At 41.1% G+C, this 27,393-nt stretch overlaps 2 protein-coding genes across 3 annotated transcripts in view; one reads left to right on the forward strand and one right to left on the reverse strand.

Annotated features, from left to right (window-relative positions):
* Positions 1-20,814, forward strand: part of MAST4 (microtubule associated serine/threonine kinase family member 4) — a 277,346-nt gene extending 256,532 nt beyond the window's left edge. For both annotated transcript variants that reach the window (XM_066181232.1, XM_066181233.1), the window contains 11 exons: positions 1,169-1,270; positions 5,035-5,157; positions 5,406-5,518; positions 6,484-6,611; positions 6,714-6,946; positions 7,659-7,859; positions 9,052-9,281; positions 10,840-10,962; positions 12,711-12,847; positions 13,494-13,675; positions 14,526-20,814. In XM_066181232.1, coding sequence (XP_066037329.1) covers positions 1,169-1,270; positions 5,035-5,157; positions 5,406-5,518; positions 6,484-6,611; positions 6,714-6,946; positions 7,659-7,859; positions 9,052-9,281; positions 10,840-10,962; positions 12,711-12,847; positions 13,494-13,675; positions 14,526-18,403 — 5,450 coding nt within the window. In that variant the 3' untranslated portion in view covers positions 18,404-20,814. The remainder of the gene's footprint in view (positions 1-1,168; positions 1,271-5,034; positions 5,158-5,405; positions 5,519-6,483; positions 6,612-6,713; positions 6,947-7,658; positions 7,860-9,051; positions 9,282-10,839; positions 10,963-12,710; positions 12,848-13,493; positions 13,676-14,525) is intronic.
* Positions 20,815-26,110: 5,296 nt separating this feature from the next.
* CD180 (CD180 molecule) lies at positions 26,111-27,158 on the reverse strand. The gene is given in 3 exon segments (XM_066182494.1): positions 26,111-26,556; positions 26,559-26,651; positions 26,654-27,158. Coding segments are annotated over 3 exon segments (1,044 nt in total).
* Positions 27,159-27,393: the final 235 nt, after the last annotated feature.

Raw genomic sequence — 27,393 nt, forward strand, 5'->3', positions numbered from 1 at the left:
AGAGCCATCTTAAAGAACCAAACTGTAGCCTAGATTTTTCTTCCAGTTTCCGTGAACAAAATCTACATTCTGTTTAAAATCCGACTTTAAAGTGTTGCTGCCTCCTTTTTAATTGTAGATTGTCTTTTCCTGCCCTCAGGTTGTGCAAGGACAGCTGTGGGAGGCCTCAGTGTAAACTTAGATACCTAAAGTGATAAGAATTTAAAATATTGCCCCAGAAACGGGTTATATTTCATGTCTGTTAATATCAATACCTTCCCTTAAACTCTGAAGTATGAAGGTTAAACCTCTGTGTAGCTTCTGATGATTATTTATCTAGTTATGATTATTTTATAGAAGAAGTCTAGATCATAAAATGACAACAAACTCCTTAACAGCTTTCAGTATTTCTGGAGCTCTGAGTGTGCTGTTTCTCTGATGCCGAAATGTTTGTACCTCCCAAGAAACTTGTGCAGAGTTTTGTCTAAACCTGTACTATATTACATTTGTGGAGGCAGCTTCCACTAAAAATCAGGCAAAACTTGCTGTTATAAAATTCGTGTTCATACACAGCATATCCTGTCTTGGTTGCATGGTTTAGGTCCAGCCTGCCATGGAGTGTAAAAGCCAAAGTAGTACAAGAATCAGTAGAGGGAGGTGGTATGGAAGTATGAGACTCCAGAAAAAAAGCTTCAGTGTCATGCCTGTTGCCAGAGCACAGTCTGACACCTTGACCTTTAGTCATGGGAGTAATGACTTCAAGGAGTCTACTAGCATTAGAGAAGGAACACAGATCTGAGCAGCAACTGTCAGGTCAGGTCAGCAATTTCCATCTTAACAACAGTTTCCATGCAACGTAACTACAGTTTAAACCATGATTTGGCGGGGGAAGAGGAAGCATACAAATTGTGCTAATATTTTGGAAGTTTTCCATGAGGCAAGCATTCATGTATTCTGCTGCTAAACACAGTTTTGTGTTAAATTATACTTCCAAAGGAAATGGGAACGTAATATGTTTATGCAGTCTGCATAGAGAGTGTAAAAATTAAATAATTGGTATGCAGCAGAGTAAGTTGAAAAAGTTGCTTTAACTCTACTTTGCTGTTAGGTCACTTTTGAGAGCATTCATGCAATTTGAGCTGGGATCAGGCTTCAGCAATATCAAACAACTTTCTTTTTTTTTTTTTAGATGAAATCAACTGGCCTGAAAAAGATGAAGCACCACCTCCAGATGCCCAGGATCTGATTACTCTGCTGCTTAGGCAGAATCCTTTAGAAAGACTGGGAACAGGTTAGGAGACACTAAATTTAAATTGTTAATGTACTAGAAATAGCTTCTGTATTCAGGATTGGGAGCTTTTGTTCACCTATTTGTTTTGCTTGGGTAACGTCTGTCATGACATGCAGTATGACAACAGGCCATGGTAATTTATAGATTCAGACCAGTAATACAAACTTAACATGATGATGTCTGTCCTGGTTTTTGTGGGACTTACATGTGCTCATTTGCATTCACTCTTTTCCTAATTTGATAAATATAATAGAAATTTCTCAAAGACCCTGTTAGTCAATGAATGGGGTTTCTTCATGAGTATGGTATTAAATGACTAAATACAGAAATCTAGGAGGGGAATCAATACACAGTTTCCTTTTTCAGAAGTACCTTAGCCTGGCAGATTAATTTGTCCAGGTGTTAGGGTGGGTGATGAGTATTCAAACTGCTTATTCAGAAATGACTGTCTGAGGTTGTGTGGTGAGAGAAGTCTTGTCATTCTCATTTATCAAGCACTATTGCCTTGTGTGAAAAAGAATTTTAAAAAACGTGAATGTTAAGGAAGTATTAAGACTTCCACAGGTAATGAAAGTACTGTGCATTAATGTAATAGAGTTTATTTGTTGGTTGTTAGACCAGGATTTATTTGGGAATTTCTGTGAGAGCCAGTGTGTGTGTGTGATTTTTAAGTGTTAATATATGGGAGCCCGAGTCACTGACTGCCATCCTTTTAGGCAAAGCGCTAGGTAAACACAGCAAAAAAAAAAAAGCCTCCTGCATAAAAGAGCCCAGAAATAAAGGTACAGTTTTATTTACAGTGAACACTTTATGCCATGAGCAGAAATACATTTGGGATGCCAAGGAAACCAAGTGACACATTGAGTCAGCATGAGAGTACTTGTCTAATTGCTCAAAAAATTGAGTCCAGTTGTGCTACATATTTTTAGGCCTAATTTAAAAGAGGCTTTAGGAATCAGTTCATAACTGGTCTTATCACAGCTGCTCAGGGGAAATGTGATTATAACCCCAACCCTGAGTACTACTGACATGGTCCCAAATGACATGTCTTCCTTCAGTTTCCTTCAAGGCATGGTGGTATGACTGATATGGATGAATTGCATGTCCCTCTAGCCTGAATGTCTTGGCTCTGTTTGAACAACCCCTCACTGTAACTGATGGTATGGACTAAGTGGCATCCAGCAAAGTTTATTGCTGTCCTTTGCCCCATGTTAAACTAGTTAGAATTGAGGAAGTTGTCATGCCCCAGTAGCTTCTCCACTTGCTCCACTTGGCTGCTTCATCTGCTGCAGAGGCCATCAATGCCAAAAGCAAAATGAAAATCCACAACTAGTTTTATTTTGAGTACACTCTTTCCATGCATTGTTTTTTCATTGCCAGGATGATTTTCATGGTAAACACGGTGTTAATTCAAGACTGTTTACCTGTGAGAGGCTGGATCCGAAGTGCATATCAAATTCTGTGTCTGTTGCTATACAGCTGGTGGAGAAAGTGACTTGGGTGTGATAAGGCTGGCTTAAATACTGAATGGTCAGTGCCACAATATGAAGCACTTTTGGTGCTCAGTTAGGAACTGACATCTCTAAAGTCTCTGGTCTCTCTAAGAGTTGGCAGCCTGAAGAAGGAAGTAAGGCAGTTATTTCTGTGAAGCAGGGGATTCAGAAACCACAACAAACTTGTAGGATCTCTAAGTGTTAGAATCAGCTCATAGAAATGGAGGCTGCAGTGCGGCCGGTCCCAAACGGGCACTGAAAAATGGCATGGTTTATGCCAGGCTCCACCGTGCATTTCAAATTACAGTCCTGTCTGTTTAATGTTTATTAGCAAGCTGCATAACACTTGATGAAGGTCGAAATTGTTTATTTGCTCAGGAGACCTGAGTGGCAAAGGCAAGTTGAAAGAAGAGAGATGGACAGTATACTTATTTGAAGAATGAGAATAGCAATAAAAAGACTTCCTTGAGCTTGAAGTGTCTGATACAAATCAAAAATAATACAATTCTGTTGTAATATCCCATTACTGTGCTCAAAGAAATATTCACTGCTTAGCTAGTGACATATATGAGATGTGATTTTGGTCTGCTTTGGGAAGATTTGACTTCTTTGAATTTTTCCCTGGTGCAGTATGAAAAACTAAGAACCCAACCTAGAAATCTTAACACTGACTTAGAAACCAATCCTGGAGATTTCATTTTTTCTCTCTGTAGCCTTGACATAGAGAAGTATATATGGTGTACCAATGTGCTGAGTTGACCTCGGCTGGCCACTGGGTACCCACCTGTCTTCTCCCTCCTCAGCTAGACTGGAGGAGAAGATATGCCAAAGGCTCCTGGGCTGAGATAAGGACAGGAAGTTGCCATCATGGGCAAAGCATACTAAAACTCAGGGAAGTTTATTTAATTTATCACCAATTAACACTACTGCTTTACTTCCTCCCTCCAAGCAGTGTGGGAGGATGGGAAATGGGGGTTGTGGTCAGTGCATCACATGGTTCCCCTGCTTCTCCTTCCTCCCCACACTTTTCTGATGTGGGTCCTTCCCACAGGGTGCAGTCTTCAGGACCGGAGTGCTCCAGCATGGCTCCCCCATAGGGTCACAAGTTCTGCCAGTAACCGTGCTCCAGCTTGGGCTCCTCTCTGCCACAGGTCCTGCCAGGGCACTGCTCCAGCACAGGCTTTTGTATGGGATCACAGTCTATTTCAGGGATCCACCCTGCTCCACCATGGTCCTCCATGGGCTGCAGGTGGATCTCTGCTCCACCGTGGTCCTCCATGGGCTCGCGTGCAGCTGCCTCACCATGGTCTGCACCACGGGCTGCAGGGGAGTCTCAGCTCCAGTGCCTGGAGTTCCTTCTGCACTGACTTTGGTGTCTGCAGTATTGTTCTTCTCACCTGTTCTCACTCCTGTCTTCTGGCTGCTGTTGTGCAGCAGTCTTCCCCCTTCTTTAATACATTATCCCGGATAATGCTCATGGGCTGACGGTGAGTCCATCTTGGAGCCAGCTGCAGTGGCTGTGTTGGATGTAGAGGAAGGTGGCTTCTCACAGAAGCCACCCCGGTGGGCTCCCCACTGCCGAGACCATGCAACAGAAACCCAAAACAAGCTGGCAGCAGGTCTTGCTGCTGCAGGTTACTTGTTCAGGTTTTAGAATTAGATGTATTATTAATGACATCATCTTCCACCTTCCCAGGACAAAATTTCCAGTATTTCATTGTATTCTTAGAGTTGTTTTCTAGCTTTAAACTAGTGTGATAATTTAAATGCACGTTAAACGAGCAGGCAGTAATAAAAAAGAGAAATGATAGGGTATTTCCTGTAAAATTGTGTATTAGTGTCATAAAACACTGAAAGGATCTCTTAAGTCAGCAGTAGTATTTATATTGAGCAACTATTAAGGATCATTCTACATTACTTTATGACTTGTACTTACTCACCTAGTGCACATATTTATATTTGTGGAACTACATATGACGATTCTGACTAATGTGTAGCTAACAGATTTGTACATCTGGAAAAATAAAAATCTTCAAAGAGGGAGATGATAAAGCAATAAAGTGTTAAAAGAAATGGCCACAACAAAGCAGGGGCAGGGAGTATTTCTGTCAGGTTTAGGATAGTCTTAATGGGAATGGGTAGTAGATGTTCATGTGTAAAGCAGCGATTATGGCTTTCCATGATTATTTGCATTGTTGGCTGGTGATTTAGTTCATTTAGTGTCAGAGGATTTGGTACAGTTTGCTCAGTGTTTTCCTCTGGCTCCTCCAGGTGGTGCATATGAAGTAAAGCAGCATCAGTTCTTCAGGAGCCTTGACTGGAATAGTCTGCTGAGGCAGAAAGCAGAATTTATTCCACAGTTGGAGTCTGAAGATGACACAAGTTATTTTGACAGTAAGTGTTTTACTGTATTAAAAAAAGTGATGAATGCCTTGGTTAAATAATCACTGTCTTTTGCTCTTGTTTACTGCTTTTAAAATCTCCTTTTTCAGAATCACTGACAGCTTGCAGTTTCACTGCTGAATTGACACTTCGGCAGAAATAATCTTAAGAATAAAATGAGATTTTTATTTAATATTACAACTTGGTATCCATTCATCCATTCCTGATAAATTCAGATATTTTATTACTCTTGTTTGTAGCTCGTTCTGAGAAATACCACCATATGGAAACTGAGGAAGAAGATGATACCAATGATGAAGATTTTAATTTAGAGATAAGACAGTTTTCCTCATGTTCACACAGATTTTCAAAAGTAAGTAAAATTTTCTGTAATCTTAGTATATATTGTTCTACTTTTGGAGACTTTGGAAATGTTAACTATAGAAGAGATCTATAGGACCTTGTTTTCTCAAGAAACTATGAAGTTAACTGAAATTGAGCAAGGATACAATGAATACCGTTAAATCAAAATATGGGGAGGATTGTGTAGAAAAGTTACTTTTTGAATCTTTAAGATACTAATGGAAAATTATATGAATATGATGGTATTTTCTGCAGAAGACACAGCACAACAGAAAGTTTCAAGGAAGCGTTCTGTTTCATGCTAATACATGTTCTTTGCATTAGTTTCTTTATACATAGTTTTCATGTTGTTCCAATTGTGTCCTGGGTATCTTGTAGGTGATAGCATTACAAATATTCCAGTACTACTAGTAGTAGTACAAATTTAATGACATTTGACCAAAGGAAGAAGCAAGGTGATGGTTAGTATGTGTTCCAGTCATGGAGAAATGTAGATTGGAGGGAGTGATCTGAATGCTCTGAATTGAAGGTAAAGCTGCCCCAAAGGTCGTATACTCTCGTATACTCTCGTAGCTGAGATGAGAGCTAATTATTGCTGATCAGAGATCTGTAGAAACAGAGTGGACATACTCAGGCAATAAAGTGGAGGGTGAATTGGCAGGAAATAATGGAAGAGAGCACCCAGGATTTTTGCTTTACTGTCTTGGTTCACATTTTGAAATGAGGAGAATTCATAATGAGAGGAGGCTCTGTTTGTGTTCCTATACATGAGGAGCCAAGAAAGCATTTTAAGAACATGAACTATTGGAAATTTGAAAAGCTTCAAGGATTTTGAAGTTTGCACTCTGAAATACTATATAAGCATTTAAAATAATAGAACTGTAAATCCTGGATATATTTTTCTATTATATTAAATCTCTCAGTGATGACTCAAATTTTTGTATGGGGTTTTTTTTTTTTTTTTTTCTTTAATAGGTCTTTAGTAGTATAGATCGAGTCACTCATATTCAAGGTGAAGAAAAGGAAGATGCAGGAGACAAAACAAAAAGTGTAGCATTGCCTTCTGTGGAATCTTTAAGCTGGAGTTCAGAATATTCTGAAATGTAAGTAGAAGGATGTACAGCAAGTCATCTACATCCTGCTTGCCAGATAGCAGGCCTCCTCATTTCATTAACTGCATGAGAGTTTGCTTATTTTTCATGCAGGCAGCAGGTATCTACATCCATCTCATCTGAGACTGACAGTAGCCGGCAGCAACGCAGTTCTGGTTTGCTTCCAAAATTGTCTGTGTCAGCTGAAGGGGAGCACGATGAGCCCACCAGCTCACGGGGACCCCGGGAGGAGCAGGAGAAGTCTGCATTTGTGAACGATGAAATCGTGCAAGATGAACCTGAAGTAACCACTCCAGCAAGTACAATCAGCAGCTCCACACTATCAGGTAGCTCGCAGTGGGTGTCTTGGCTGATGATACTACAAACAGTTGCAGACCACCTTCTTTTGGCAGTAGCATTCATAGATTCAGAAGCCATGCATTTCAGAACTGCTTTTAAAAACAGCTATCCCAACAGAGATCTGGTTTGGGATCAGATCAGATCTGGCACTCTGTGCTACACATTGTGTGTTTTTAATTAAGACTTCTCTATGATGTACAGCTTTCAGAATTGAGAAGATTTTCTTTGGCTTGTGGAAGTCACTTCAGTCATTACAAATCTAGGAGGAGGTGTTGCAAACCATTCTCTATTTAATTAATTTTGAACATTGTCTCCCTGCATTTCAGTAGTCTCTAGGGCATTAGTTTCTTATCTACACATCTACCAGTCTTCAGCTTATTTCTCTTTTGTACCTGAGTTTTTTCAAGATACACCCTTGTGTTCCCAAGTCCTTGATTTCCCATGTAGTCCACTTTGTCCTTCCCTTGTCTAAAACCTTGATGTTGATAGTGCTGTATCCCAAGTCTCGCTTGCTATCCCCCAGGTCACATGTAACGGTGTTGGCATTAGCACAGCAGTTTTAGTGATAACTCACGCCATGTGATACTCTTCTTGTACTTAACCAGTTACACTTGAGAGTAATTTATTTTCTTCTGTAGTCCATTAGCAAAAGGATATTTACTTTTCCCTCAATGTCTTTATACCTTCTTCTTTGTACAGTTGGCAGTTTCTCAGAACACTTAGATCAAGTAAATGGAAGAAGTGAGAGTGTGGACAGTACGGATAACTCCTCAAAGCCAGCTGGTGAAGTTGCCTCTCACATGGCTCGACAGCGATTGGAAAGCACAGAGAAAAAGAAGATCTCTGGAAAAGTCACAAAGTCCCTTTCTGCAAGTGCTTTGTCCCTCATGATCCCAGGAGGTAGACATAAATACTTTCAGTTGAAATGTTATTGATTATGAAAGCTTATGATGCAAATGCAAGATTCTGTATAGTCCAGAATTGATCTGTGTCACTCTTTTGTTTCTCTTGTTGTTCGCTTGCATGACTAGTCAGTGCAACCTTGTCAGCAAGTTTCGGTGCTCACACTACAGCTGAGGGGCCTTCTCTGACAGGCAAAACTGCAGCTTAATGGTGACTACCGTGTTTGACGTTGAGCATGCACAGCAGGATGTGACTGCAGTCCTTGGTCCATCTGACAGTGGCGTTGCAGATCAGATTTTAACTAGCTCACAAAATCGGATGTTTGTTAAAGCAGCACGACTAGTTCTTTCTCCCCCCCCTTAAGAAAAGCTAATAAACAGGAGAGCAGTGTCACAAAAATAGCATGGAGCCTCCTCTTTGTACTATGCTGACTTAGATCAAATGCTCAAAATTTGGAGCAAGAAATAATGCTATAAGTAATGCTAATATCACAGTAATATAGAATGTTTCCACAGGAAGGATTGGTACTTTGCTTTCTTGTTCAGAACTAAAGTCCAAACCACTGCAATTGTATTTACATTTGCACAAGCATGAGCACATAGTGCATTCAAAACCATAAAATAAAACTAAGTTGGAATTGGTGTTGTGGCAAGAAACCCTTGTGGTCTTTAGGTGATGTAGCGGAATGTAGCAATGGAGCCTTGTTACAAACATTGAGTTACTGCCCTCGGTACCAGTTAAATATTGTGATTTAACTGCAGCAGTCTTGATCTGTTTTTATGTATAACTGAAACCAAGAAAACAGCTAGCAATTTGTTACGCATTTCTGGATTACTTGGGAAATGATTTTGAGTTTACTCATAATAACATTTGTTACCCTACTCTGATTTTCTTTTCATTATTGGTTGCTAGGAAGAGGCTGAGAATTGTTCTTGCAGAGTTAGCAATGAGTGTGTTTCCTGTGCAAAATGTAAAAACAGTCCACATCTAACAAATTAACCCTTGCATTTAACAATACAGTTTACACTCCAGGGAACAGAATTAAGTTCTAATATCTTGTTGAACTTTTCGTCCACTAATATGCACACCAGGCGAGGAGGAGGAGAAGTTGTTTAGACGAAAACAATGATGTATTTTAATACAAACTTTGTATGTGCTCTGAGGGTAATATGCAGATTTTTTTTTCCAGATGTGTTTGGTGTTTCTCCTTTGGGAAGTCCTATGTCTCCTCATTCTCTATCATCTGACCTTTCATCATCCCGAGATTCATCTCCCAGCCGTGACTCATCAATTGCTGCTGCAAGTCCTCATCAGCCAATTGTAATTCACAGTTCAGGAAAAAAGTATGGCTTTACCATCCGAGCAATCAGGGTTTACGTGGGGGACAGCGATATCTACACTGTGCACCACATTGTTTGGGTAAGATAATCAGTGTTCTCTTGCCGATACGTGGCCACAGAATACTGTAATCATGGATTTGCTTTTTTGTGCCTGTGGTTATCTCTGTTGACAATTACTATGTAAATTACAACAAGCCATTTTTGGCAGAAGCATTATATACATGTGATGTTGGGCTTCTGCAACTTTAACTTTTGGCAAGTTTGTCAGTTTTGAAAAATAGTGTCTTGAGTTCAGAGTACTCCATTGTAGGAAACCAAATGCTTGCTGCAGACCATTTTTGTTTTGGGTTAGGATCTGCAAATGTAGAAGGTTGTAAAGAGAAATAGTTGAAAAATAGGTGGAATTCGTTAAACTGCATAAGTTAAATGATTCATGAAAGTCAGCAGTATTTTACTAGACACAAGTAAGCTGATCTCAAGCCCTGATTTTCTGTTGAGTAGAAATGTGCAGATTGTGTGGAATTGTGAATACCTTTGAGATTTATGTGGCACAGGAAAAAGATTGACTGTCTTGAATAAATCATGTATTTTTCATCCTCTCTACACAGTGAGAGAGAGGCAAAAGCAATTCTTCGGTTGTCAGCCTCCTTAACTGTAAAATAATTATGTATTTATGTACATATAGATGCATTTATTTTATAATTTATGTTGGTAACAAATTATGATTTTATATCTTGTATAAATTACACATACATAAATAGTATGTGTATATAAATTATTTCAACTACCCTAAAAAAACTATTACAAATTTATCAAAATTACCAACTTTTTATTCATATTATTTACCCCTTAGACCTGTTAATCCATCAAGAACATTGAATCTGGATAACTGGGTACATTTGGTGAATAATGGAATAAATTTTTAAAAATTATTTCTTGCTACTAGTGTAACATCTCGTCAGTGAAAGAAAGGGGGAAAATGGTGCATTGCAGTACAAGTTAAACCTTGGGGGTTTTTTAAAGTATTGTAAGTTTGTTGTTTAGTTCTGTTAGCACTGTAGTCTTCAGTAGTGTCTGCATCACTTAAAAAAACTTATTTAAAAACGCAATAAGTTATTTAAACCATCTTCAAAATATTTTTCAATTCAGTTTGTTTTGGTCCCTTGTTGCTTCTGTGCTGCACCAACCCCTCTAATGGGAAGCCTGGTAAATTTGAGCCAGATGGAAACAATCATTAACCATATAGGGGAGTTAATTTTTATTGTGATTAGAGTACTGCATGTGACCATTGCCTTAATTGCATTAGTGTTTCTCATTGTCATATGCTAAAAATCTTCGCTCAGTTCTGAAATTTTGCAGTGGGTAGTGAGCCACCCTTTCTTACCATGCATGAAAACTCCCTGTTTGCAGAGCTCACTTAATACCCATAGCAATGTTTCAGTGAGCTTTGAAACCATTCCAGGCCCCACCTAAATATGAAGTTTGAGTAAGTAGGGGATAGTGAAAAGAGCTGAATGTATTTTTCTTCTTTTCTTCCTTTATATATATATATATATAACTTAGTTTCTGTAAGTTTCTTCATTGCCAGCTGGTTTGGAGTTCATTTTCTGTATATTCTCTTCCTCTCTCTTTTTCAGAATGTGGAAGAAGGAGGTGCAGCTTACCAAGCAGGTTTAAAAGCTGGAGACCTGATTACTCATATCAATGGAGAGCCAGTGCATGGTCTTGTTCATACAGAAGTCATTGAATTGCTGTTAAAGGTAACTGTTGGACAGCTGAGATGCTAAAGCGATTGCTGTTTTCACCAACGATGCTGGGGTTATGTTTGTTTTCTTGAGATTAGGTACTAGATTTTATTATTCTTAGAAGTACAAACTCTGAGCTGCTATTGCCACAGATCTGGAGAAGGGCCAATGACTTCCTTATATTGTGCTATGATTTTAGTTTCTCTGCCATAGACTGGCACTGATGCAGAGACAGCTGAAGTAAATTTGAGGCAGTGACACAAAGAGATGTCTCTGTCTCTCAAAAAAATTGACCTTTTCAAGCATGTTCTCTAATGCCTACATCTTCATCAGATAATTCAGGCTTTTGACAATGATGATATTTCTTATTTTTCTTCTTTAAAAGTGAAATCAGTGAGGAAAAGTAGAAACAAAGAATATGAAATATTTCTTTGCCTGCTGTACAGGAGAGGTTGCCTTTCATATTAGGGTCCAAAAGGTTTTTGTCTCATGTATAGCCAGACATGTCTGACAGGGCTTCATTGATTAATGAAATTCTCATCCTAGAGCTGGACTTTCATAAATAATCTGTCACATTTTTCTCTTCTGGAGTTTTCTGAAGTCTATCCTTTTTCCATCAAACAGGCAAACAAATCAACTTTTATTTTCTCTGTAGCTCATCATATCTCATTTTTCATTTAATCTTTTCATTGTAGACTAATGTAGGTCAGAATTTAGACAGCTGTATATTTGCTTCCTATATTATTAACAATTTATGGTGTTACATGCAGAGCTCTGCTTGTCAAAGTGAGTACTCAGTAGTAAAAAAACTCAAAAGAAAAGCACTGGAAAGGAGTAAGATGATGGGAAAATATAAAAAGCTTAAAGTAAGATGCAAAATACACTTTCTCTTCAGTCTTCATTTTACTTCTCGGAAATCAGGAGGAACTTCCAAGTTTTCCAATTTTGCAAGAAATGTGTAAGAGAAAAATCTGTGACTTAAGGCAGTCAGCTGTGCACTTATTTTCTGGGTCAGATACAGAAAAAGAAACATAACAACCCTGCTCACTACTTATAAGAATAAACTCCAAACAAGAGATTACTGTATATCCGTAACTTAATTGGTTGGGCTGTATCATAAATTAATTTGGGCTAGTGTGATTTCTTTGAAAGGATGTTCGCTGTAGGAGTATGTAGTGCTGAGCAGGAGGTACAGATGTTTAAAACATAAAATCAGCAGGAAATACCTATATTTTTTGAGTCGTCTGTGTGCAATCACTGCTAAAAAGCTTAGGTTAATTACACTTGTTAACCCTTTTGAACAAGATAAAAATGTGTTTTGGGACTGACAGCGAAGATTTCCTTTTTTCTCCTCTTATTCATCCTTGTAACAGCTGGTGTCCTGAGATGTAAATGGACCACTGTGCAGTGACAGCTATTCTTTTTTGGAAAATCAGGTGTTACTGTAGAAGCTTTTGACTTGAAATTTGCAGTCTTTGTTAATCCTTTGTGTCCTCCTGTCTAGCTGCAATTGCTGGAGTTACTCCTTGTCTTGGAGCTTGGATGAAGGAAGTTAGGAAATACAGAAGACTTTGAGAACTTCCCAGTCCTCATTTACTAACTATGCCTGGCAATGTCTGCTTAGGGCTCCCTGCAGAAACACCTCTTATTCTGGAGTTCCTTCTCATTGCAGTTGCGTGTATGGTGTAGATTCAGTTTAAGGCCAAATAGTCTTATATTACTCATAGTACTCACACTTAAAGCATCTTTCTTCATCTTGGCAGAGTGGCAACAAAGTCTCAGTGATGACAACTCCGTTTGAAAACACTTCCATCAAGACAGGGCCTGCCAGGAGGAACAGCTATAGGAGCCGAATGGTTAGGCGCAGTAAGAAGACCAAGAAGAAGGAGAGTTTGGAGAGGTGAGTAATCCTTTGCTGTCAGAGTAAAGGCATTTCTTTGTGTGTGTGTGTGTGTCTGTACATAAAAACAAATTTAAAATGTGAAGTTAATACAGTTTTTTCTCATCTTCTGTATTTCTGCCTTCTTTTCTGAGATTCTGTGGCCTTCCAAATCTTGTTTTGCCTAAACTGGATCTGCTAAAATAGCCTTTAAAAATAGTGAATAACTGAGGTTGCATCTTAATTTGTCTTAACGATATCATTTTACACTTGTTTAATTAAACTTTCTAGTGCTAGTGCTTATGAGTGTTTTTAATTTCATACATTCATGTGTATTTTATAAATATGTTGATAGTATTCTTTAGATATTTCTTCAGTTTTGATAGGTTGCTAAATTTAGAAAATAAAGATTTAAACTCATATGGCAGTAATTGTTCTTCTGAAATATAGTGAGTAAATTTTAGTGTGAATAAAATTGTTGCAGTGTCTATCCCACCTGTTAGCAGATCAGGATATTTTCTAGACTTCACAGTCTGCAGTGTGGCTTGCTTCCATGTAAAGATAGATTTACTGTTCTCATAGTGTTAGCTTGCAAGAGTTTTGCCTGTGGTGATAGTATCTTCTGTCACCTTAACTTACAATTAATGCTGTGTTTTTCTCACACAAGGAGAAGATCTCTCTTTAAAAAGCTGGCAAAGCAACCCTCACCTCTTCTTCATACAAGCAGAAGTTTTTCCTGCCTGAACCGATCACTGTCTTCAGGGGAGAGCTTGCCTGGGTCTCCAACCCACAGCTTATCTCCAAGATCTCCCACCCCAAGCTACCGTTCCACTCCTGATTTTCCATCAGGTGAGTGTGAAGCAGTGGAGAGCAGAGGAAAAGGACTGGAAGGATACTGTACATTTTGTGAGCCCCCGCAGGTCTGATACACACTCTTAAGAGCAGTCAGCTCTGACAAGCGTAATCACAGAGCAACTGTTTTCTGTCTGGAAAAAGGAAACAGATTCCTGATGCAAAACAAAAGCTGTTTTTATGATACAGAAGCACCCTAAAAAGCAGTTGTCTCTTAAGTTTGTGCTAGTGTTTAAATCCCGGTCCAGTGGCTGAAAGTTGAGTAATAACAGTCCCAGTTTGCAGCAAAAGAGAGAATTTTGCCTAAGGGAGGCTACACGATAAAAGAGTGAAACTGAGGTAAAAGTTGCTTGCTACATAATGGAACTAAAATGGCACTCATGAATGCAGATTTATTGCTGAAAAGATTACCTGAGTGCTGAAATATGCATCTCTCTGACTCCTAAAAGCCTGCCCTTTTTTCCCTCTTTTACTTCTGTCACAATTGTAGTGTGCAGTAGAATTGACTGCTATTGTACAATCCCTTGGCAAAGGTAAATTATCTGGAAAGCCTTGATCATTGCTTTGAAGTGTCAGAAAGCATTAGTTATTCTGTTTAAGTAGAAGAAAGAGATAACTTAAAGGGGATGCTGGAAGAAAGGGAGGAAGGGAGAAACAGCAAATGTAATTGGAATGATGCAGATTTTGCAGCCTAAAACCTTTTGCACTTAAAACCATGCAGATTTTGGAACACTGTGGTGGGAGACAGCATAGGGCTTTTGTTCTACTGTCACTGAACATTTAGACAAGATAGAAAAAGGCTTGCTAATCTTATGTTTGTATGCTTGGTTTTTTGTTCTTTTTGCAGGTACTAACTCTTCCCAGAGTAGCTCCCCTAGTTCAAGTGCCCCCAATTCTCCAGCTGGTTCAGGGCACATAAGACCCAGCACTCTTCATGGCTTGGGTCCAAAGCTTGGTGGGCAGAGATACAGATCAGGAAGGCGCAAATCAGCTGGCAGCATTCCCCTTTCTCCTCTTGCAAGGACACCTTCTCCCACACCACAGCCAACATCTCCTCAGCGGTCTCCATCACCATTGCTGGGACATTCAATTGGAAATACAAAAATTGCTCAGTCTTTTCCTAGCAAAATGCACTCGCCTCCGACTATTGTGAGGCATATTGTCAGGCCAAAGAGCGCAGAGCCACCAAGATCTCCACTGTTAAAGAGAGTCCAGTCTGAAGAGAAACTTGCACCCTCTTATGGCAGTGATAAAAAACACTTATGTTCACGAAAACACAGTCTGGAAGTGACCCAGGAAGAAGTGAACAGAGATTTGTCTCAAAGAGAAGTAACTCTGCAGAGCCTGGAGGAGAATGTATGTGACGTGCCATCGCTCACACGAGTCAGGCCTGCAGAGCAGGGCTGCTTGAAACGACCCATCTCCCGAAAATTGGGTAGGCAAGAATCCATTGATGAGCTGGACAGAGAGAAGCTGAAGGTCAAAGTAGTCATGAAAAAGCAAGATTTTGCTGAAAAAGCAAATGCTGCTATACACGAACCTAGCAGTGAACCAGAAAATCCCAATACCTTAAGACTGGAAGAAAGAGACAAAAAAGCATTCCAGAAGGTATTAGAAAGATCAAACCAGTTTGAAACGAAAATTGTTACTGTGGAGACCCAGTCAGCTGGTGGCATACTCAAAGACACTCTTCAAAAGAATGCAAACTTGAGATCAAATGATGGTGTTGCTTTAGATGCACAGATGTCTTGTCATGGGCCTCCCCCTAATGAACTCAGTCATCTTTCTTATGACTTGAAAAGAATTTCCCCTTCATGTACCCTGCAAGATGTGCTACCTCAGTCCTCTGACAAGATGCTAAATGGAAAGGGAGAAAACACAGATAAAATTGTACCAACAAAAGAATTCGTCAAATTTGAAAGATTAGATGGTAAACTTGCAAATATTGATTATCTGAGAAAGAAAATGTCTGTTGAAGAAAAAGATGACAGTGTCTGTCCAGTGCTAAAACCTAAGATGACATCTAATGTTCATGAATGCCTTCAACTCAGTTCAAGCAGACCCGTAAACATACAGCAGGACTCCACTGCAGCTGCAGATGGTAGAGCATTTATGGGCAGTGCACATGCAACTCAGATTAACTCAGTTTCTTTTGTTCCTCTCAAGACCTTGAGTGGCCGAGCCGACATAAGCATGGAAAAATCAGCCCTTATTTCCACTGAAGCTCCTGTCAGGAAAAGTCCTTCAGAATATAAACTCGATGGGAGGTCTGTTTCCTGTCTGAAGCCAATTGAAGGCACTCTAGACATTGCATTACTTTCTGGGCCACAGGCTTCGAAGACTGAACTGCCTGTGTGTGTGCTGCCAGAAGGACAGAGCACCATCAGTGATGGGGGATCTCCTAAACCCCCAGTGCCACAGGGGGGTGGTGGGAAGGCAGAAATGGTCTCTCAGAAAGAGCAGTTGTTAAGCTACCCAAAATGTGGCAAAGTCAACGTAGCAGAACCTCAGATTCTACAAGTAGGCAAGAGTTCTCCAAATCCATCACTCATCCCTGTGGCTACAGAAGCAGTGACAGAGAAAAAAATTTCTAGTCCAGCAACTAAAGGCAGTATTTCTGTTGTTGAAGCTGTTCAGAAGAAAGATACTTCCCCTTCAAAACAAAAGGAGCATTCACTGGAGGTAAAGTCTTGTGTTACTCAAAGTCAGGGTATTAAAACTACTCAAACATATTCCAAACCTTCTGCTGGCCAAAGCACTCCTGAAAAACCTGTAGGAAAAGAGAAACAAATACAGAAAGAGTTGCCTGTCAAACAGCCAGTAGCCCAGAGAGGTTGTGAGCCTATCCCTGCAAAGGTGGAAGTGATCAGGGAATCATCTCTGAAGATTTCTGTCTCAGATGTCCTGATAACAACCTGCACCAAGAGCAATGAAAAAAATTGTGCTGATTTTGCCATTCCACCTGAGATGCAAGGAAAAATGCAGTCATCTGGCCCCAAGGCACAACCTAAGGATGGCAGAGAATCACTGAAACAGCTAGGCAAAGATGACAGTGGTGTTTCTAAAAGTTCCGTGGAAAGAGACATAACCAAGCAGAAAGCTGAGTCTAAGAAAGTTATCACAGAGGCAAAGAGTGATGCTCTTCCATCCAAATGGCCTGTGCAGCCCTCAAGAGATTGTGATCATAAAACTGAGAAGTCTGCACCTGTTACCTCTGTGCAGAAGGACAGTGCTAAAGATACGGGAAAGAAAGATCAGAAATCACTGACTGATACAAGGCTTCAAACTAGTGAGAGAGACGAGTCCAGCCAAGTTCCTCTCCAGCAGCTTAACACTGCAGGCTCCCCTGCTGTGAAAGAGGTAGTAAGCAGACAGAGCACTGTAGAGGTTCATGGAGGGGTTCAAGAACATGTGAAGCCTGCTGCCACCTCTGTGGAAAGCAGCAGTAATAAGCCCAGGCCAGCCTCTGATACAAGTTCCTCTAAGTCTAAGTCCTTGGATAAACAGACATTGTCACAAAAAACGTGTGCTCCAACCATAAAAGAAAAAGAAATTGTTACTCAGTTGTCTGCCAGCTCCCGGAAGGATGGAAAACATGCCAGTAGAAATGTCCTAGATCACCTTTCTCCACTTCCAGGGTCTTCAAGAAGAACAAACAGTGAACATGTGCTGGCTGAAAGGCCTGTGGGTTTGGACCATGGCTCAGTCACCACCCTTCAAATGAGCAGCACAGCCCCTGTCTCCAAACCCAAATCCTCTGTTGTGAGCCCACTACCAGCAGGCCCAGAGAGTTCTAGGCAAATGCAGAGGCAAGATGCAGCAGCCTTGGGGGAATCTGCTGATCAAAAGCAACCTCGTTTCAGTGAAAAACAAACCACTGCTCCGAAGTTTTCCACTGTGAAAGACTGTCTCTCGGTGAACAAAGAGGCAGACAGAAGTCCTAGTAATGAGATGATCACTGCAGACAAAAGACCTGAAGGAAAAATATGCACTGACGCACTTTACGTTCAGCTTGACAGTGGGAAAGTGGAGCCTACCCTTTGTCTCACAACCTGTGATGTCAGAGGGAAAGGAGCAGAAAAAGCGACTGCAAATAGCAAAATCTCTCAAGATGCAAAAGGGAAGGGGCAGGTTAATCAGAAACAGCCAGATGATGCAAACAAGCAGACTGCAGTAAAACATCTGCCAGCTGCCAGTGGGCAAAGTTCTTGTCGTGTGGCTGCAACACCAGGAAAGCCGCTGACTTGTTCATCCAATTTCTCTGAATGTAGACAGGAAGCATCAGTTTTGCCTTCAGCCAGAAGTGATGCATCTTCAGCAAAGGTTAAACCAGGCTCATCAGAGCTTCCTGCAACTTGCAAGGAACTAAATAAGAAAAGCACCTCTTCCACAGGGAGCAGTAAGACAGAAATGCCTAAGAGTGTTTCACTGATGGCCTTGCACAGTGCCGCTGTTGTAGCAGAAGCCCACCACCCTGCTTCAAACCTTGGGGGGAAATCTGGAAATCAAGAAAAGCCTCTTTTCATTAACACTGTGGATGTAAAGGGAAAAGATGCTGTTCTGACTCAGCAGTCTGCTTCAAGAAAACAGAATGTAGGTAAGGATATACCTAGGTCAGCAGCCACACCCGACCGCCCTAACGCACTTTCAGATGACAAAGACTCAGCTCGGCAGCGTCGAGGAAAGGAAGTTTCGCGGAGCAGTGCTCACAAGAAAACCTGTTAACTCTCAGACCTGGCAAGTGTGAGTTCAGCACTAGCTGAAACAATTTCAATATGTTGTACTGCCTTTAAACCAGCACTGTGTCGTGTCTTTGTGCAGCAAAGCTTTCATGTCACTGAAGAAACAATACAAGGGGATATGTAAAGAGAGGACTTTTTTTCAAAATGCCTTTCCAATTGTAACCGGTAAAACTGTTACCACATAGTATTTGTACAAAAATACCTTTACAGCCTAGAGCTGTTGAAAATACTTCTTCTGTAAATAGTTAGCAATGTGTTTGGGGTTTGAATGTAGCATATATACTTTGCTGCTGGTTGCGTTGTTTACTCTTTACCTTTTTAAGATAGTTGCTTTGCCACGTATTTGCCATACTCGAATATGAAACCAAATTACTAAAATTCAGACCTGGCATGGACATGCACAAGCACTGGTCTGACTTGGAAAAAAAAGAAAAAAAAGCAGGCCACATTTTTACTTACTAAAAATCCTAGATAGAGGCTAAAAAAATACTAGTACAGAATAATACGGTTACCTATTGTGAGTTTTTACATGTGTTTTTAATAATCTGATTTTGATAGTACTGTACTTGGCTGACTGCTTCACCAGATCTAACACAAGAAATAACTTCATCTCCCTGCTGCACAAAGTCTGACTAGAGAAGATGTCCTTAAAACTGTGGGAAGACCACTTAATTATCAGGGCATCCCAGCAAGAGTCGTGTTCTCTGGTGAAATGATGGTTCTTGTCTTGTCTCTTGGGAGTGTATTGTGTGACTTTCACCTCAGGCAAGGCTGAAATTCTGAAGCACATGCCGTGTGCTTAGTTTTTGCTGCAATCCTCTCGAGTTCCTTGAGCTTTTCTAAATTGAGGCCCTTACAGTGTGAGGCACAAGTATAAGCACATGACTGGTAGTTCATCCCTGTTCATCCCTGTTCTTAATACATCTAGAGAATACATATTGTGGCATATAGGTCTGTTTTATTAGTGTCATACAGCTGGTAGCTGTTTTCTACTTTATGACAAGTAAGGTAAAAAGGAAAAATACACTTTGGTATCATGTCTTCAAAAAAGTTTAGGCTATCTTACGCATTTTAATACATAGCTGGGGCCTTATGTTGTAGACCTAACTTGCTGTTTTTAGCAAGTAATCCTGAGTTTCATATTCATTTTGAAATGCATTGAGTAGCTCCATACATTTCATAACATAATCTTTTTTTTGTATGCAAAAATAATTCAATACTGTAATTATAAAAGAAGCATTTTTTAACAAAGGAACTTGTTGGAGCTATTTGGTGCTAGAATGTTACTGTCTTTTTACTTTTGCTAAGCCTTATTTAAATTTTGTATACAGTGGAACATGTAGACTTTGATCATTTTTGTGTGGAGTATTTCGCTTGTTTTGAGGGATGAAAAGTAAAATTTGAAACATGTACAGAAGCACTATGAAATACCCTTGCAGGCGCATGGGTTTAATAATTGGGGATCAATAGAATGGTCGTTTTGCTTATTTCTGTTTTCTGTAACCACAGTAGAGCTAGGCCCCTACCTTTTTCACCAATGCTTATGGTTTGTCTTTCTGTCTCAAAAGCTAGAAAATTTTGCGTAAAAGCACAGTGAAATCTTGACTTGGAGACTTGTGTGACAACAGACAGTGTGCAGAATTCATTTCCTTCTGCTGAAAACTTTATTTTACTGATTTGTTGAGTTGGATTACAGCAAACCTCTAAGGAAAATCCAATACCACAAACAACTCCTGGTTTTTCATGTGGCACTAGAACATTCATACTGCCTTTGGTGCATTCAGAAAGGAGCTAGTAAGCAGTGGATAATAATTTTTGGGAAGTCTTAAAAATAAAACGGTCTCGACATTTACAGTTCACCTGTGCTTTGGCAGTTAGTACAAATGAATGCTAATGCACTTCAAAATAACATTTCTGTCTGGGAGGTATTTCCTAGTTTACAGTCTCTTCAGTTTTTCAACTATTCCCATTGGTTCTTTTAAAAGACATCTAGCTTTTGTTTACAGTATACCTTTATGAATATTTTGTATTACCACTTCTGACAAATAAGTTCTTTGCATTTTGAAAGTGTAACAGTGCATAAGCTTGTGTTTATGTAGTAACTGTTTGTTGGTGTTTACCTTATAAGTGAGCTGTTAGAGATCCTCCTGCCTGTGTTCTTCTTGGTCAGTCTTAGTGTGATTATAGATCTGATGTGTTCTTTTGTAGACTTCTGCAGTAGATTTCTCAGCTTACAAAAAGAAATTTAAAAAGTTAAAAAAAAATTGTTAGGGTCTGTGCAATAAAGTGTTTGCAGTCTTATTTTCTCTGAGAAACTCCTTATGGATGTCATAATTGTTATATATTGAACACAATTATTTATACTTATGCAGTTGCATAACATTGAAATAAAAATTCAGCATGAAACTGTTGTGTTAGCATTTTTTCTTGTACTGCTTTCACTGCTGTATTGTAAGGCACATATCTGCTGTACTCACAGGCTGGCAGTTTTGGTGTTTTTTGGGGCCAGCTCAGTGCATCTTTTAGGGCACTTGCTGGTGGAGGGTTTTGCATGAGGAAATGCAGTTTGGTCTGGGGACAGAGGAGATGTGCATGGCTGAGTATCTCATCTCAGGCTGTGTCTGGATGCTCTGCTCTGCTCTTGGGTAGATAAGTGTGGTGTGGTGGTGGATGACATAGCCTGACTGCTGGCTTCTATGGGCGGTAGCCTGTAATGTGACATTTAAATTCTTTCTGCAAAACACGTATCATCATTCATTACTACACGAGCAGCATATATTAAAGTACACACCTCTTTGCTCTTCTGCTGCTCCCAGCTCTGCAGAGCTGCCCTGCAGCTGGGAATTTGTGTTCACATTTTATTGTTGCATTGTTTTCTCTGTGTTTTTCCTTAAGTGCAGCAGTGTTACAGCATCACTTTTGCTGCTTTTCTCTGTTTGAAACAGGTGAGGGAAAGCTGCAGTTCACACCCAACTTTTCAAGTTTGCTATGGCCGACCAGCAAGGAAATCCAGTGTGCTGATGGGTGGTGGTGGGTTGAGGAAGAGAAGAGCAGGATCCGGCAGCTGAGGGGAAGGAAATTACAAGAGCTGAGGGTTGACTGTCTCATGTCTGCTGGCTGTGCTGTCCCTGGCTGTGCACAGCACTGCTGTCTCTGCCAGGGGAGGCAGAGAAACCTGCATGCCCAGAGTGTGGTGGGCCAGAGGAAAGGGTGGTGTTTGTTGCATGGAGTTTGTGTTGAGGGGGAGGGTGAGAGAGATGAGTTACCAGTGTTACATCTGGCATGGCCTGTCACCTTCACTTTTTACCTTACCTGGGATGGGAATGCTTCTGTGGTCTGAAGGGAACATGAGCTCCCTTCTTCAGCACTGAACTCTGAGTTTGCTAAACCCCCTTGGGCCCCTTACTGTAGTCTTAGGTAACCTGCAAGACTTTGCAGGGACATCCAGCTTGATTTGGATCAAAACTGAGAGGGCAGATCAGAAGGAAAAGATCACAGGACAGGACGATACTGGAAGGGTGTATGGATGCACGTCCCACTGCATGCCTTGAGTTAGCAACAGGTTTTCTTTCCACTGACTGTGTCTGTAGTATAGTAGTTGTTTAGAACTGACCAGATCAATCTTCCAGGTACCTGCTAAGGTTGCATTTGAATGAACTGAATGTAGGAATCACAAAATTTGGGAGCATCAGGAGGAGCTGAAAAGACTGCAGAGTAAGAAGATGGTAACGGTGTAGTTGTGTTCTAGTACACATTAAGCCCTAAGAAATGCAGATCTTAAGGGGAAGAGGATGTCCATGGGATTTGGTAGGGAGAGATGTCTTCTGGTACTTGTTTTTGTCTGATCGGAGAGGTATAGTATTGCTTGTTTGGGAAGGGACCTCACCTGTTCTTTTTCCAGGTACAGACAAGACCAGTGAAGGAGAGAGAGTGTTTAAGAGATGTTCTATTGACATCAGAGTGTGTTTTTTGAAGTCAATATATATAGAAATTGGCCCACTCAACCGTCTTGTTCACAGTAAAATGCCCCTTCAAAAATAGATTTGCACCTGAGAGACCTTGCTTAAGCAGTTAAGGAAAGCAGAACTTGGCTCTGAGTTTTGGGTTGTCCTGGTGAAATAAAGTTAAATGCTTATCAGTCTGTGAAATAATGAAGATAATGCTCAAGTTCCTCCTCTTTGTAAATACTGATAAATTCTGTTTTGTGGTGTTGAATGGTACTGTGACTTTCGGGGATGTGTAGTCCAGGAGCTAGGGTGCTGGTGAGCTAAATCATGTTAGGCACCATTCACCTCAGACAATTCTCTTGTTCCCTCTGTGTTCTGGCTTCATAACCATATTTGAAAAAATAGATAAAAGGCATGACTGGAAGCCAAAAGAGTGCATCACATCAGAGCTTGACTAGGTACACAATTCTATAAGAAAAAAATTTATTGCCTCTTTCCATGTATATCCTTACTAAGTAATCCCAGAAGACTAAATCTTTGAATTTAACAAAGTCTTAATATATAGTCTGAACATTTTAGTATATTATATCGAGAGATAAATTTTCCTTCAGAATAGTCTGTCCCTGTATTTAGTGTTTGTGTATCCCGAAATACACAGTGTATGCTGTTCAACATTGTTTACAGAGTGTCTTATGAATGGCATTTTTGCAGGCAAATGGAGCAGAGTTGAAAGAAGAGTGAAATTAGAACACCTGAAGATACGGTCATCTAAAACAAGTTGTGTGGGGAGCAAGGGATAGATTGCAAGAAAACCTTAATACTCTGAGTGGAAATAAATATGGCACGGGAAACACATTTTGCCTTCTCAAACATCTGAGTTTTAATTGAAGTCTGCACCTGAGTCTACACCATGACACAGAATAGCATTTCAGAAACTGGTGGTGGTTAAATCCTGTGGTGTTCTCTCCAAACAAAAGGGCATTTCAGAATACCTTTCAGTCCAACATGCACTTTTCTCTCCCTCCAGTCACTACTGCAGGTGGATCTCCCACAATTACTGCCTGATACTTGCAGCAATGTTTTTTTGGTGCCCCTGGAGTGTTGTGCTCCCTTTTGGTGTCAGTATTTGTCTAACACCTTCCTCAAAACCCCATTTCAGGAGGGAAACAGTGGAAGAAGCAAGTCTTTCTTGCGTGGAACACTCTCTGCCAATCATGCTGGATTTTTAAGATACTGGAGGTTGCTCATTTAACCGATTGGACTTGCAGAGTGAGAGGAAAATGCACCTTGAACCTTGGGCTGAGTTCAGGAATGTCCCTGCCTTGCTCCCAAGGTCGAGTCAGGGTGTGCTCAGTTTGGGCAGCATGGATTGCTCAGGGACAGCTCTCTCCTGTAGCCCAGCCCTTGCAGGCAGCCCAGGCCGCTTCAGTGTTGGCTGGAGCTCAGCACCTGCCCACTGCATCAGGAGGAGCCTTCAGCAGCCACACCAACAGAGAACATGCACCAGCAGTACACGGAGGCAACATTTTAGTGTTCCAAATGCAGGAGGGTTTGTGTGCGACTGGAGAAGGAACAGCAAACACCTCTCCCTGCATGCCCTTGGGCAGCATACGGCTGTGGAGGCAGGAGGAGGAGAGGCTGAGTGGATGTGTGATATAAAGGCATCCGGAAGCTGCAGACATGCATATTGCATGAGTCTGATCTGCTAGTAGATGGCAAAAGGGGCTTTTCAAGTGAGAGGTGTTTGCTACTGGAGAAGGTCAATCAGGGCTTCTTGTCAGTGATATCATCAGAAATGAGTAAAAACTTCCCAGTCCAGCAGGAATCCTTGAATTTTTAGCTAGTCAGCATGTCAGAGAGGAAAATGCTGAGGAAATGCCTTCCCGGATTTGGAGTCCTGCATGGGAAGTGTTTAGAGTTGGCCTTCCACACCTCAGAGAGGAACCGCAGCTCCAGCCTAACACAGCAGGGAGTGGTACTGGGTGAGCCTCCCCATGGTGCCTGCTCCAGGAGACAGGAAGGTCATACTACCAGGAAGGTTGTGTCTATCCACCAGGATACTGTTAGTAATGACAAATGACTTTATGGAGATACAGGACAGATGAGCAGGCCTGACAAGCTCTCATTACATCCTTGGTCCAATGCACATACTCTGGCCTGCTCTGGGTTTATTCCCAGGTGATGGCAGAGAGAACAATTTGGTTTTATATAAATAAGTCTTTATGCCTGCCTAGCTGTTGCACATCCAGTGGAATCAGGGATCACTGTCCCTGAATTCACTCCAGGGATGCACACCAGAAGCAGCGTGAAGTAGCTGCTGACCCCAGGAGCACGCGTGGGATGAGGTTGTCCAGTGCACTGCCCCCTTTGCAGCCTCTGGTTTTCTCACCTGGGCTGTGGCTGAAAGGAGCAGTCCACTCCAGGCTGGCAAAGGAATGGCTCCCATCTGTCAGCGTTGAGGGGTTTTGCCCTGTGCAAGCAAACAAAGTATTGGACCTACAGATTAGACCCACAGATCTACATTTTTATAGTTAAAGATCATTCTGTCGTTACTTACTGTGGAGTTAGAAAAGAGCACAGGAGCAGGGCCTGCCCCAGGCTGAAAGATGGATAGTCAGAATTTCAATGTCCAGGAATTCTATAAGGATCAGAAGTATTTTAAAGAAATACTTTAAAAAATCAGAGGTGATACATGCTGTTTCTGCTAGTCCTGCAGGCATGTCTTATGTGACTGTAAATGTGTCTGTTCTTCACAGGTAGTTCTTTTGTTGTTTTATTTTGTTTTAGCAGAGTAGGGTTCACTAGTGCCAGCTCTTATAAAACATTGGTTTTCAAGGGTGTTTGATAGAGGATGGAATTTGGTTGGGGGTTTTGGTTGGGTCCTTTTTTGTTTGGTTGGTTGAGTTTTGCTTGGGTTGGTGGTTGTTTTGGGGTTTTTTTGGTTTTTTGGGGGGTTTTTTTGTTTGGTTTTGGGTTTGGTTTGGTTTTGGTTTTGGTTGGGGGTTTTTTTTGTTTGGTTTTGTTTTGTTTTTTGGGAGTGGAGGTGGTTGAGTTTTCTTTTTTTAAAGAGAAGGGACTTTTTTATTTTGGCTGTTGGATTTTCCAAGTGTGTTAGCCACAGTACTGGTACAATAGGGCTACCATTGAGTTGAACTGGAATTTCTGTATAAGTTACTCATTTTCAAGATTCAGGTCATAATTTATTTTTTCAATTGTAATTTTTTTCATTATTTTTCTAAGGGTTTTAGATACAGGCAGAGAGGGTATTACAAAAGTTAAGAAAATACATGTCACAAAAACAGTGAGATGTCTTTCAGCTTAATACAGTTGCTGTAGATATTTCCTGTGTCCCTGTCCTAGACTTACGGTTGCTGGTGATTTTGATTGAAATAGTGAGCACCCCAAATGAACGTGGCACTACAGGATAAAACAGCCAGGACAACTGCAATGATTCCTGATGTGTCCTTCCCACAGGAGAGTGAGATGGTGGCCTGCTGAACCCAGCCAGCAATTTGGGTTCCTTTTGTTCCTTCACGGTCTTCAATTTTATCCTGGACCAGGTGGTTAAATGAATCTTAAGAGTAGGTGCAGTCCAGAAGATTGTAGCTTAAATTGATTATGCAGTGGCCATCTAGGGGCACTGGCTGGTCACCTGGTACAGCGTGGATCCTGTTATGGGTACAGCTGAGATAGATACTCTTGAGATTTGGAAATGCATCTGTGCTGAGTGCAGTAAATTTGTTTTAACTCAGATCAACATGCTGTAACTTTCTGAGGTTGTGAAATACTTGGTTACCTATTGCTGTCAGCTCACAGGATGATAATATTAGCACCTCTAAATTGGATGGCTGTTAGAACAGTTTGTCCTTTGGCATGATCCCCAGCTCAAAGTTATTTTGACTAAGGTCCAAGAACATGAGATTTTTCAAGCCTTGACAGAGATGCTGAATGCTAGTGTTAATGTGGGACAAGGAAAGATTCAGCAGTTGCTAGAGATGCAAATTTTGGAAGGGGCTCTGTGAAGTGTTGATAGGGAGAGGAGTGAAGGGTAAGTCCAGCAGCTCTGAGCTAGCACTGTGCTAAAGAAGCATGTCCTGGAGATGGAGGTGTGTGTTGTGGCTCAGATTCAGGTTATGAAGTCTGCTCAAAGCCCTCAGAGCTTTCTTACAGCAAGTCAGAATTTTCAGTGTGACTGACTTAAATGCAGATGTTGAAGCTTTGCCAGTTTCTCCAAAGAGCCCAAGCCTGGCTGCAGCACCTTTGAGTTGCCCTTGCTGTGGAGGCAGTGAGGGAGGGGAAGGCAGCAGAGCTGGTGTTTCAGAGGTGCTCAAAGCAGTTTGCATTGAGAACCATCTCCTCCAGCAAGCTCCTGACGCTGATGCCAGGGGGCAGTGCATGGATGTGGGTTTGGGTTAGGTTCAGCTTTCTGGTTAAGCACTGAAATGTGTCAGCATTTTGGTTTCTGAAGTGCCATACCTGCAGATAGAGATCCTGACAGATACAGCAGAGGCCTTGTGAAGTACCTGGGCTTATGCAGGGCTCCTTTTCCACACTGTAAAATGTTCTCAGCCAAAGGGCCTGGGCTGTGGGGTTCTGTATCCCCACCAGGACTGCAGGGATGCCAACACAGCCCAGCAAGGCCAAACTGTAGAAATGGGACTGAAAAGATCCAGGTTCGGTGTATGTAATGTCATTGCCTTTAAGGATGAGAGTTACAGTGCTGGTCTTCTGCAGAGCTTGGACATCTCCTGCTGTGATTGCCTGTATCTGTTCATTGGAAAATCGAGGCATTTGAGGTTTCCAGTGGGAAAGTGGGAGGAAGCTGCAGTGGAGAGATGTGGTTGCTGCCCAAGATGGAGACACCTAAGCTGTCCAGATTTGTCACTGGAATGAAGAACGTGTTATTCCTGTTTGTGCTAAGATGCTCCAGGGAACGTGGGCCAGCAAATGCTGTGTCAGACAGAAACATGAGCTGGTTTCTGGTCAGCATGACAGTCTCCAGCTGCCTGTCCATGAAAGGCACTGT

Source organism: Chamaea fasciata, unplaced genomic scaffold (assembly GCF_029207755.1).
Source record: "Chamaea fasciata isolate MVZ Bird 193981 ecotype frontalis unplaced genomic scaffold, bChaFas1.0.hap1 SCAF_4, whole genome shotgun sequence".
In the NCBI taxonomy this organism is placed as follows: domain Eukaryota; kingdom Metazoa; phylum Chordata; class Aves; order Passeriformes; family Sylviidae; genus Chamaea; species Chamaea fasciata.